Source organism: Panthera onca, chromosome B1 (genome assembly GCF_046562875.1).
Source record: "Panthera onca isolate mPanOnc1 chromosome B1, mPanOnc1 haplotype 2, whole genome shotgun sequence".
Taxonomy (NCBI): domain Eukaryota; kingdom Metazoa; phylum Chordata; class Mammalia; order Carnivora; family Felidae; genus Panthera; species Panthera onca.
In genome coordinates, this window is record NC_138342.1 from 42,077,244 (window position 1) to 42,090,149 (window position 12,906).

At 49.3% G+C, this 12,906-nt stretch overlaps 1 protein-coding gene across 2 annotated transcripts in view; it reads right to left on the reverse strand.

Annotated features, from left to right (window-relative positions):
- The window catches only part of SCFD2 (sec1 family domain containing 2), a 399,921-nt gene that overhangs the window by 11,022 nt on the left and 375,993 nt on the right, over positions 1-12,906 (reverse strand). For both annotated transcript variants that reach the window (XM_060655043.3, XM_060655042.3), the window contains exon 7: positions 10,774-10,908. In XM_060655043.3, coding sequence (XP_060511026.2) covers positions 10,774-10,908 — 135 coding nt within the window. The remainder of the gene's footprint in view (positions 1-10,773; positions 10,909-12,906) is intronic.

Genomic DNA, 12,906 nt, shown 5'->3' on the forward strand with positions numbered 1-12,906 from the left:
GGAGACCCCAGGGCTGCCGCCCCCTCGGGCAGGGGACGAAAACAAGCCTCCGAGAGAGAGGGCGATTCATTAGGGATCAGGTATGTTAGCGCGCGGTGAACACACCGACCAGAAGAACGCAGACCGCGTCACCGGGTTATACCCCTTTGAATACATTGTTGAAAGAAAGGTTAAGGTAGTGGGGCTATTAAATAGGAAGAGAAGGCTGAAGGGCAACTTATTCACTCCTTCCTTGGCAGCTCTCAGGTGTCAGCATAAACATGCCTCCCAGTCGTCACAGAGCTCTGTTTATTTCCTCCGAAGAGCTGGCCACAGCCTGTGGTTATCGGATCGGTTGGTTTGTTTGTTTCCCTATTGGCCGTGTCCTCTTCTGGAACTGGGGATCTGGTTCACTGCTGAATTCTCAGCTGACCTAGTCTGGCACATGGGAGGTGCTTAGTAAATACCTGTGGGATGGATGGATGGTCAGAGCCCCGGGGGGCTGGTGGTGGAGAGGGTAAAAAGAGGCATGGGCCCAGCACCTGGCCTGGGAGCTTATACTCCAGTGCAGGCGTCGCACCCTTTACTTCCGCAAGCCAACCTTAGCTGAGAACCTACGGTGTGTGGAATGGCCCCCCAGATGTCATGGAGAATTCTCTGGATGCCTTATGATTTCACCCATAAGGCCAAGTCTTATACACTAAAATTAGAATGACTTGCAGAACCTCCCGGGAAATGCAAGATGACCAACACATAGGCTTAGTGACTAATGGAAGGGCCCACCTGGAAGTTTCCGAAGACACTATGTTTTGAGCCCTACCTGGAAGCCAGCGCAGGTCTGGGGAGGAGTGGGCAGGAGAAGTGGTGTGACCCAGGTTCTAGAGGCAAATGGTCATCCGCTGGGTGGAGCAGGCTGGGGGCCTGCTCCTGGCATCATTGCAGGGGCCTGCATCCGAGTGGCGTCATTGCAGGAAGCATGTTGCCAACTGCCCTCACGGCCACCTCAGCCAGAGGCGGGAGAAACAGGCTTTGACTCCACGAAGGAGGGTCGACGGAGGCGGGGGGCGTATACACTCATTCACACGAATTCCCAACCCCTCTTCTGGCCGTGCAGACGGTCCCCAGGAGCAGCAGGGTGGCCAGCAGCCCCAGAGGAGGCCCGTTCTCCTGCCCCTGCTTCAGCTCCTTTCTCGGCTGGGTTCCTCTGGCTCCCTTGCCTGAATATACCCACTTCTCAACATCTTATTTTAAAAACATTTAAAAAGGTAATACATTCAGCGTTTCCAGTTATATAAGTTACTCTTTGGCTTCTGGAGAGGAAACTCAGAATGGAAAGAAGGAAGGGAGAGAGAGAGGGGGAGAGAAGGAGAGGGAAAAGAACAGGGAGAGGGAAAGGGAGGGGGAGAGAGAGAGAAATCTAACCTTTTCTGCCGAAATGGGTGGTGGTGAATACTGGGAGCTCTGATCTCCAGAAAAGATGGTCTCTCATTTCCCGCCCCCCCCCCCCCCCCAGCTTCTTGCCCTGTAGCTCTCCTTCCCCTGGAATGCATTTGTTGACTGCTTTCTTCCAAGCCCCGTAACATAGACCCAAGACAATCCTGCTTTAGTCACCCTATTCTCCTGGATTTGCTCTCACTGAGGCCATCACGGCCAGCACATGTAGGAGTCAAGGAACACTACTTTGTTTTCATCTAAGAGGTCATTTCTGTGGCATCTGTCACAATCGATGACACCCTGCTTGGCTACTCCAATAGCACTCTCTGTTGGCTGCTCTTCAACCTTTCTGATCATTTTCTCCTCAAATTTCTTCATGAGTCTCTTTTCTTGGTCTGCCCCTCTCAATGTCCATGTTCCTCAGGGTTCCATCTTGGCCCTTTGCTCTTCTCACTCCAATGCAGCATCCCTGAGATGAGGACCTCACCACTCTTTGCCTTCCACAATCTTCTATATACTTCCCAAATGTATGTCCTTAGCACAAACACCTCTACTGAGTTCCTGTGGACATGCCCACCTGGGTGTCTCCCAACAGGTTTCACATTTGATGCATGATCTTCCCCCTAGTCTATTGCCCATGTCGACTTCTTTAAAAAAATTTTTTTTAACGTTTATTCATTTTTGAGAGAGACAGAGTGCGAGTGGGGGAGACACTCTCTGTCACTCTGTCAGCACGGAGCCTAATGCAGGGCTTGAACCCACGGACCGTGAGATCATGACCTGAGCCAAAGTTGGGCACTTAACCAACTGAACCACCCAGGTGCCCCTGCCCATGCTGACTTTCTAACAGTATTACCATCTTCACAGTCCCCTCAGCCTGACACCTGATGGTCACCTTGGACTTGACTCCCTTTCATTTCCCAGATCAAGCCTGTTAATTTGTACCCGCCCCCCTCCCCCTCCAAATTTGTGGATCTCTCCTTGATCCCCTTGAGTTCCACTGTCCCTATTGTGGTCGGGTCCTCACTCTGTCTTTACTAGGTCACTGCCACAGCCTTCTGGTTCATCTCCCTGTGCCGGTGTGGCCACCCCCTCCCCCCCATTCATTCTCCTCGTTCCTGCCTGAGGAAGCTTTCTAAAATGTACACATTTATTGCGGAATGTAGTGAGCACTCCACTAAATATTTTTGTGCAGTACCTTATTCAACCCTCAAAATATCTTTTGTTTTTTTTTTTATAAATTTTTTTTAAACGTTTTTTATTTATTTTTGAGACAGAGAGAGACAGAGCATGAACGGGGGAGGGTCACAGAGAGAAGGAGACACAGAATCTGAAACAGTCTCCAGGCTCTGAGCTGTCAGCACAGAGCCCGATGCGGGGCTCGAACCCACGGACCGTGAGATCATGACCTGAGCTGAAGTCGGACACTTAACCGACTGAGCCACCCAGGCGCCCCTCAAAATATCTTTTGGAGGCAAACGCAATTCACAGCCGCATTGGGCAGGTGGAGAGTTTTAAGTTTACACGCGATAGCTCTGAAAACGCCCCTCAGCCCTCTCCTGTGCTTGCTTTCTCTGCGAGTCTCTGAGGACGGAGTTTGAACTCCTTAACTCAGCATACATGGCTCTTTCAATGTGGCTTTGCTTCGCGTCTCTATTTCCATCTTCAGGTGTATACTGTTTCCTGGAGTCATTCACAAGAATTTGAGCTGTGCCTGACTGCATGGTATTTGAGGGGTTTTTTGAACATTTTGGTAAATATATGTCCGTTTATGGAACACTGGCACTGAAAATTGCATTTATCACAGTGTTTGGTCTGAGTTATTTTCATAAGGTAAACAAAGCCATCAAGAGACGGAAAGCCAGCATCCTGAGCCCCACTTTAGCACCCCCCGCCCTGCTGTCATGGCCTCACCAAGGGTAACTACCACCCTGACTTCTAGCACTCAACATCGTACTTTTTTTTTTTTCTTTTTTTTTTCTACAAACCCTGGAGATTCTCCATGTTAGTAGGAAAGATCGTGGGCCACAGGCACTGGTTGGGACCATACCAGTGGGTTTTGGCCTCTGTGCCATGGAACTACGGTTACTAAATATCTTGACTATCACTGCATCATACTGTTTTATGTAGCACGTGTAGTTTCCTCTGTGTAAAGTACCCTCTCCTTCTCTTCTTTACCTCCTTCCCTCTTAGTCTCTTTAAAAAGCATCCCTTCCTCTGGGAAGTTCTAATTGTCTCTTGACTCCTGTCCCGTGACCCGAATCTGACACACACCTCTGCCTTGGCCTTGTCCAGCTGGACTGCTGCCTTGATATACCTGCCTGTCTCCTCTCCTGGCCAGTGAGCTGCTGGAGGGGGAGGACCGATCATATTAATCTTGGGATTTTGGTATTTGTGGCTTTGAGCATAGACCTTGCTCGTGGTAAACTTTCCACAGAGGTTGCACGAATAAAATAAGTGGATAGATGAATGAATGAGACGCATGGGTTAGCTGGAGATGCCCTTCTTAGTTCTTAGAGATCTTTTAGAAAGTCTTTCTTTGCTTCACGTGTGGGTCTTGCGGCTGAATAGCTAACCTGAGGTTCCTTTTCGCCCTGTAAATAACGGTTTTTCACTTGATCCTGGAACAGAAATACAACTGGCTCCAGAACTTCAAGTGGTACAGTATGTTCCCCCAAACATATGCTTTCCATAAGAGAGTCTGGACTCTGAAGTACACTGGCAAGAGTCTTGGAAGGATATATTGAAAGATGAAAAGGAAACAAAGAACAGTAACAACAAAGAACAATACCCTGGGGCCAAGGAGTTGAGGGAATGTTGGTTTTGGTACAAATAAAAGGGTCCGATGCATACGCATTGCCGTTTGCTCTTGTGGTTTCTGTTTAGATTTATGTTTTGATACCAGACTTTCCTTCTAGAACATGTCGAGTGGGCAGGCTATTGGGAGGCGGGGTCTCTCAAAGTCTTTTCCATCAGAATAACACATTCCTTATAACCGGCCCTCCACGGCTGCATCCCGCATGCATGCGAGTTCGTGGCGTAAGGCGCATTGAAGCTAAAAGCTCTAAGCATTATTTTTGCCCTCGCAAATGTACAGATTAGTAAGGCGAGTCAGTCTCCCCGCTGTCTTCACTTTCCAAGCCTTTGCTGGCTGTGATTTTCAGGCATGGGTTCTGGACGGAGAAGACAGTCTCTGTCCACCGTCCATCCGTCGGAGCCTCCGAAGCGCAGGCTGCCAAAACCTTCTGCGCAGCTCTGGGCCCCGAAGGAGCTCCTTGATGTCCTGATTGGTTTCCCCGAGCAGGGTTTCCTCTGCTTCCGGTGTCCCTGGAGCCCTCCGGGAGTTCTGGGATTCAGCAGTGGACGGACCAGAGAAGAATCCCTGCTGGTGTTCAGTTTATACGTCGGCCGGGGAGAATGACAAAGGAGGTAAGGAAACTGGCAAGGAAGGAAGGTGGTAAGGGCTCCGGGAGGAAATAGAGCAGGGGGTGGGGCCAGCGTGACTCGATGTAACACCGAGAACCTGTGAAATAGATAGAGGCTCCGGTTTACAGAGACAGTGAGGCTTGAAGGGGCTGAGTAACTCGTCCCAAGCTGGAGGGCTGAGGCTGAAATCCACGTCTGCCTCACCGTGGAGTCAGACCGCTCCACACACTCCCATTTACAAAGCGATTCTTCAGACTGAAAGAATTTTTACTAGCTTTCATCTCTTAAGGCCGCACTTCTCATTCTTCAGAGGCATCAGCCAAGGACCAGGTTCCAGGTGGAACTTACTCGTTGGATCACACTGCAGAAGGTCTCTACGCTCCCAGAGCCACTCTGTGGTGTGGCTTCACCCCCCTGTCACATTTGCTGTGGTGGGTGGTTTCCTCTTTCCCGAAACTTCCCCCACTCCGTCCTGTTTCTAAGCCCCCTAGGTTTCTCTCCTTAGAGGGCTCTGCTTGCTTGGCCTGCTCCATTACACATCATGTCCCTGACTGCTTGGGCCTCTGGTCCCTGCTCTTCTCCCAAACACCCCCCTGGGTGCCCCGGGCACTGCCCATGGTTCATGGGTCACCTGCACCAGCGACCCCAGATTGCTACCCCAGAGCCCAGGCTCTGCTGAGCTGCAAAGCTAAACCCTCAAATGCAACTTATCTTGCTCTTCCTTCCTGCTTCTCAGGAATGTTAACACCATTCATCCAGTCTCCCCACCCCAGGTGAACGACCCTAGACGGTGTCTTCTCATTTGCTTCCACATCTAAGCAACACCCTGTCCTGTGGAACCCACCAGCACTGTGTCCCTGCCCTCAGGCCCCCAGCCTGGCTTGAGCCCCCCGGATCTCCCCATCTTCTCACCTTCCCTCTGCTGCCCGATGCGGGTCTGGCCACATTTCCCCCCTCACTTGCCATCGCCAGGGCCACCCTTGTAAAATACAAATTGGTTATACGTTCCGGCGAACCATTCGATGGCACCTCAGCGTTTTGGTCAAATTTCAGACCTCTAGTCTTTCCTGATCTGGCTTTTGCTTATCTCTCTGCTTTTCAAGGTCTTCCACTCCCCCCACCCACCCTCAGCTCCAGCCCTTGGGAGACATCCACGATTCCTTCAATGGCACTGATGGCTCTGTTCCTAACTTCTGTTGCTCTGACGGCATTCAACTCCTCTGGGAAGCCTTCTCTGACTCCCTGCCTGGCTCCTCCTTCTCTGTGCCCTCCCATCCCATCTGGCACACTGCTTCTCCCTCCTCCCCGCACTCCTCAGTTTTCTTGTCCATCTCCCTAACAAACTACAGGCCTCACAAGGTGAGCTCTGCCAGGGCCGGTGGGGCATCTCGTTTGTCTCCATGACTCCCTTGCCCACAACAGCGGCGAGCACACAAGAGAGGCCCTCGATAATTGCTCATAGGCAGACAAAGATCGTAGACTGCCCGAGCCAAGTTTTTGTTTTTGCTTAATGATTCCTACCGTGAGAGAATCCATCTCACTAGACCTTACGGATCGTATTTAGCTAGTGTTAGACGAAAAAAATCAAGCCTTACTTCATAGTATGAAGCATAGTTAAGAAGGAGAAAACATAAACAATGGTTATAAATAGTGTCGCAGACAGAACTTCCAGGCTGTGTGCTGATTTAATCAACAGATGCCAACGGGGTTTCTTCTTGTCAGAAATGCCATCGAGTAGAATGCACCTTGGCCAACAGTTCATCTCTCCGTCTCATTTTCCTGTGCAAACAATGAAGAGCTGGACTAGATGATCCACAGGCATGCCTAGCTCTTATAGTCCAAGGGTCTGACATCCGGTCTCACCTGAGGCTCATCGTTTTTGCCCTTCAGCCCCCACGGCATCCTCCACCCCTGCTGTGGGTGCCTCCGCAGGTGTCCGTCCAACACACACGTGAATGGCCTCTTTTGTCCTTATGGTTGTGGGGTGGGCTTCCGGCAGCCATGCCGTGACTGAGGGGTGTGATCCTGCCCCTCAGACTGGTTCAGGAACGGGCCGCTGACCGAGGCTGGGCCAATTCGAGACCCTGCCCTGGGAATCAAGACTTGACCCGAGGTAGATGAGGCTCAGTCAAAGCTGAGCCCAAAGCTGTGGCACAGCTCCCCGGCCATTCATTCGACGAATCCCGAGCACCTACGGAATGCCTGCCACTGTTCTTCTGCGTCTTCTGCCGGCCAGGGCGAGTCTCAAAGAACTGTCTGGTTTCCAGGGGCTTCCCTGATGTCAGTCCCAACCCTTCCTGAGGCCCACCACATTGCTGCCTTGAGTTCCCTGAGACACTCCTTGGTCTTCACAATAAATGATCCCCAGTAAATGATTCTGTCAAACATCTTCACTTCAACTGGAAGAATTTCAGTTCTGATCCCTTCTCCACTACCAGCGTTTCTGGGCTTGTTGAGCCACTTTTCCTGTGGACCCAAGGCAACGGAGCTCTCCTATCAATTCAGAGAAAGGCCCAGAGGCAAGCTCTGGGTCTTCTTCGAGTCTTTTTCACAAATCTTCTCATTTTTTTCCAATTAAGCATGGCCACATAGGAAACGGAACAACAACAACAAAAGCCTTCTTAAAAAACACATGACAGGAGGTAAAAGGGCCTCATGCAATTTCATTAGTTAAAACCCACCCTCCTCATGCCAATCCCAACAGAGAAAACATCTTGACAAATCGTGTCCTTTAGTCAAAACAAGTTGGGGGCCAAACACATGGAGTAGATACAAGATATGTTATTTTCAGGAGGCTGAACTCCAGACCGCAAATTCCAGAAATGCATTTTAAGAGTGCTGCCTATTAGACATGCTAGTTTTAAATTAAATTAACGTTGAAGCGAGAGGGGTAAGGTATGTTTCGATTTATGTATTAGATCACTATCAAGCTTTCCCGTAAGGAGATCAAGGTGCTCCGTGCACAAGCGTCTTAGAAAAATGCTTGGCTGCTTGACGAATGCCAGGTTCTGACAAAGCCGTTTCTCCCCAGTTTGAGGGTCCCCCTCCCCCCGCAGGCATTGCCCTTTGAAGCCCAGAGCTTTATGTGGCTAAGTACAAGTCTACCCTCCAGTTGAGGAGTGCCTTCGGCTGACTTGAAACACTTTCTCAGGACTGCCTGAAGAATAATCTTGTGGGCATACTCCCTCTTCTCCCCAGCTTGTGGGCCTTCCCTTCCAGGGCCTGACACAGTGGAGAGAGAGGGAAGTAGGAGAGGAAAGTTGTGCAGCGTCTAAGCACTCAGGAAGGTTTGGTTTCGTTTTTGTTTGTTTGGTCGGATTTGAGATTCTATTGTTCAAACAAATGATGGCAAACAGGCAGGTCTTCCATTGTCCAAGCCTTTCTGGAAGCACTTCTTCTGAAACCAGGTCAGGAGCATGAGTGAATTTTCTGTCCTCTGGACTGGAGGAAAAACTTGTTACACTTGGCCCAACACTACCCTGTCAGGCTGGACAGCCAAGTGTAGATGTAGGCTGAGAGCAGACTGTGCTTTCCAAAAGGGGCCACAACATATTTTCAAGAGGAAGAGAGTAAGTCCCTTCTCCCTGAACACAGGTGGGTATGTGTGACTGCCTCGACAAACAGAGCATTGTGGAGGGGATGTCGTAAGACGTCTGAGGCTCCTATCTGGCTCTCTTTCGGGATGCTTGCCCTTGGAATGCAGCCGCCATGCTGTGAGGAAGTTCGGGCCATGGAGAGGAACTGCGTGCCTCGGCTCACCGGCCAGGCTGAGCTACCGGCTGACGGTCCGCATCAACTTGCTGACCACGTGACTAGGCCATCTTAAAGGTGACTCCTTCTCTGTCGAGCTGTGCACAGAGTGCAGATTCATGCACACAGTCAATGACCAACAGCATGTTAAGTCAATGTTTTGGGATGGCTTCTTACGCAGCAAGAGATGACCAGAACAGGTGGGGTTGGAAGCCATTGAAGCCCGTGTAGAAACAGAACGAAAGGACCCTCCCTTGGGGTGCCAGGGTGAGGAGGGCTTTGTGGCCAGCCCACTGAGACTCTTCCTGCCCCCTGCAGACAGATGACATCCCCTGGCAACTGACAGCAGAGGCCTGGCAGCTGGTGGCGTGGAATGGATTCTGACAGCTGCCGGGAAAACACGAATTCCCCCTTTTTCTGAAATCCATTACTTGGAAACCTCCTTTTGAGATCCGTCTCAAGGGGCCAGAGCATTTCTTCACGGGCCCTAACTCCAGGGATATGAATGGAGAGAAACAGAGCAGGCCAGGACGGCTCCAAACACCTTCCCAGGCCAAATCCTTAGGACAGTGAAGCTTCTGATTCCAGGAAGAGCTGCAGAAAACACTCTGCAGAGTTTAAAAGGGTAATTTAAAAACGTGATGTGTCACAGTTTATGAAACAGTAATGGAAAACGCAAGTGGCTGGTCTCTCACAAGGGAGGCTCTGTTGGCCTGACAGTTGCAAAGTCCATTAGCATATTAAAGGCACTGTGCCTTCCGAAGCAATTTAATTTGTTGTCTCACTCCGTGTTCCGCAAACATATTTGGCCACAGGATCCTTTTGCTAAGAAACAGTTGTTTCTATGGAACATCACTGGACAAGAGCGAGTTGGAAGGCCTCCTCTGGCCTGTATCATGCCACTGGGCAAACTGGAAACACGTATGGTGAGCAGGGTGCAGACAGGTTGGAGCCTTCACTATGCCCTTGGCCAACCACAAACATGAATGCTGCAGCCCGTCGGGCCATCCTCAGACCTCACTCACCAGGGCCTGAAAGTCCACACGTGTTATTTCAGCCTCTCCTCAGGGCCAAGTCCAAGCTTGTGAATGAAGGAAGAGGGTGCTCGACTGGAGGAGGTTTCGGAGACCATGCCTAGCCTGGAAGTTTCTCCACAAACTGGCCATCGTGAAGGGTTACTGGACAACCTTGGACTTACATTCAACACGGGAGCCCCCGAACATGTTCCAGAAGCTGATCTGTAATACGTTATTTAAAAAAAAAAAGAAAAGAAAGAAGGGAAAATCCACCAGCCATGGGTGCAGCAGACACAGCTGATAACTGGGGGCAGCAGGAAGGAGACCCGGGCGGCCCCTCCAGCCTGTTTACTGCTTTGTCTAGAGTCTGATTGTCTGGCTTCTGTCCTCTGGCTTTTAGAGTAGACCAGTTTTCCTGGCATATGCATTTATTGAACTCTGAAAAGGCCAGATCTTCTATGTAGATTAATTCATGATTTCAAAGACGCTTTGAAGTAGGCAAAACATTCTGTTATTTCCAAGAGTTATTACAACTGAAATCCTGGTGTAGACTGGGAGGCCAGCCTGTAATCTTGTTTAGATCCTTTTAAATTTAGAAACTTTATAGTAAGTTAAAAATAGGTCTCATTTGTGTACTTTCCATCCTTTTATCCCCATGGCAAAGGCAGTTCAGTCATTTTTGATCTGCCCTTGATATTAGCCAGAGAAAGTCTAGCACTTGCCACCTGGGAGTCTGCTGGGCTAAGACAAAAGTCATTTTCAAATGGATTTTGGGGTGATGCTAGTCATATGACCAAGCAGAGTTATTCATTATCCTACCTAAGTTCTGGAATTAAGAGCAATAGACCATCGGTAAGACCTGTGACTAGTATATGGATTAAGTGAAACTGTGGGCCAGGAGGAGAAAATTTTTCATTAGTTTTCATCCTGGAGGGCTTCTATTCATACTGGAAAAGACCACAGCGTTTAGGTCAAAAGAAGCTGGACGAGGCTGGCAGGTCAGGCTGTTTATAACCAAAGTTAAATAAAGATTGTACCTGATTTCAGAAGAGCCAAAACACTGGCTGTTATCTTATACGGTCCTCACCAGGGTGAGCAAGGTGCCTGCATTTTCGTGCCCATCAAAGAGAGCATTACAGTCAGGATTACCTCTTCACGGTTACTTTACCTTCATAAACATGCTAAATCCAGTTTTAAGGAGATCCGTGAGGCCTGAAGACATGTGTTCGATATCCACCGGATCTGGCTTCTCAGGATTAAATATTTCCTCCACAACCTGCCTCAGCAATGGCTTATAGGATGCCTGGAAAGACAAAATATTGTGCTGTCAGTGAAAGGGTTTGTTTGGTTTGTCCGGAGCAAAGATAGCTTTATCTGCACCAGATGAAACACAACAAGTTTATTTTGACATCAGGCAAGGGCGGTGATTTTGTGTGTATGAAAAGACAATTAGAACAACACTGTTTTGTTTTGTTTTGTTTTGTTTTTCGGTAACGTTCACCCTGATACTCTGGCACTGTTTTTTTTTTTTTTTGGTCTTAGCCCTTCCCACAAGCAAGTATCTCTTACCAGAGCTGTAAGCCTCGTACAACTAGTTTTTTCATCAGGGTTTAAAGTGACAATGTTACGTACGAAAAACACAGGAAAGCAAAGTATCGTCATTTGATACAGACACGACGAGGGTCTCCGGTTTTCCTCGACATCCTCAGACCTATGCCTCCCTGGGCGAGGAACTGGAATGTTTTCTCACGATGTCTCATCATGAATGCAGCCTCAAGCAATCCCTTCTTACTCTGTGGAGCTCATCTCCAAGTAGGACTTGGCCAGAAAATGAAGCCAAGGTGCAAAACAGGAATCTGACCAAGGTCAGGGCTTAGACAAAGCAGGCTACATGGCACCATAAGAATTTCGGTAGAATGAAGCTGATGTTGATTTGCCACGGCTCCTACAGTTTGATAAAATAGCACTCTGACTGTGCACGTTTAGATAACGTTTGGAGGCCTCTGACCAGTGCACTTTCTTTTTTTTTTTTCTTTTATACGTTTATTTACTTTTGAGAGGGAGAGAGAGAGAGTGTGTGAGCGCATGAGCGGGGGAGGGGAAGAGAGACAGAGGGAGACACAGAATCTGAAGCAGGGTCCGGGCTCTGAGCTGTCAGCACAGAGCCCGACTCGGGGCTTGAACTCATGAGCCGTGAGATCATGACCTGAGCAGAAGTCGGACACCTAACCCACTGAGCCACCCAGGCGCCCCTGACTGGTGTGCTTTCTGAGCATGTTTCCCCTCCGGCCTTGATCTCCTTCCTACCGTGCTCTTTCTCTGCCTCTGTTCTTCCCATCGGCTGACCACCTTCCTCCCTCCTGCTGCCGTCTCGGCTGCTCTAGTCCCACAGGGCACCGGAGTCTGGAGTGTGAAAGCCGAAAGCAGGAATGTCTCCTCCCCACACAGTCTGATGACTACCACAGCCTCAGAAAAGCCAGGCTCTGACAGAGCCCTGCCTACATGTTTCGAACTCCTTGTCTCTTTGCATTGGCCGAATCTGTGACCAGACTCTGGCAAGTGTTGAGGCTACTTGGTGAGCTGACTTCATTTCTGGCTTCATCTTGCTTTTCTTACAGCCTTTTCTTTTTCTTTTTTTTTTTTTTGGGGGGGGGGAGAGGGGGGTTTGTTTGTTTTTACTCTTATTTTCCCTTTATTCCAATTTTCTTACCTAAAATGTTTTAGGAATAGGGGTGCCTGGGTGGCTCAGTCGGCTGAGCGCCCACCTCTCCGTTTCGGCTCGGGTCATGATCTCAGGGTTTCCTGAGTTCGAGCCCCGCATTCGACTCTGTGCTGACAGTGCAGAGCCTACTTGGGATTCTCTCTCGCCCTCCCTCTCTCTCTCTCTCTCTCTCTCTGCCCCTCCCCCACTCATACTGTCTCTCTCTCAAAACAAATAAAGAAACTTAAAAAAATGCTTTGAACTAAAGCAGGGTATAAACCATCAAAATAATAAACAATTATTTAGGGGCGCCCGGCTGGCTCAGTCAGTGGAGCACGTGGCTCTTGATCATGGGTTGTAGGTTCAAGCCCCATGCTGTGTGTAGACATTACTTAAAAATCAAATGGTAAAAAAATAAACAATTATTTAGCTGGGACATAACAGGCGCATTTATCAGGGCTAAAACACAGGGAGAAATAGCAACTACTCAGCTGAGGGGAGCAGCCTTCATATTTATTAGTCCGTCTGACTACTGATCTAACCCAGAGATCTCACAGGTCAATGTTCATGAAAGGTAAAGCACTGAGCAGGAATTTAAAA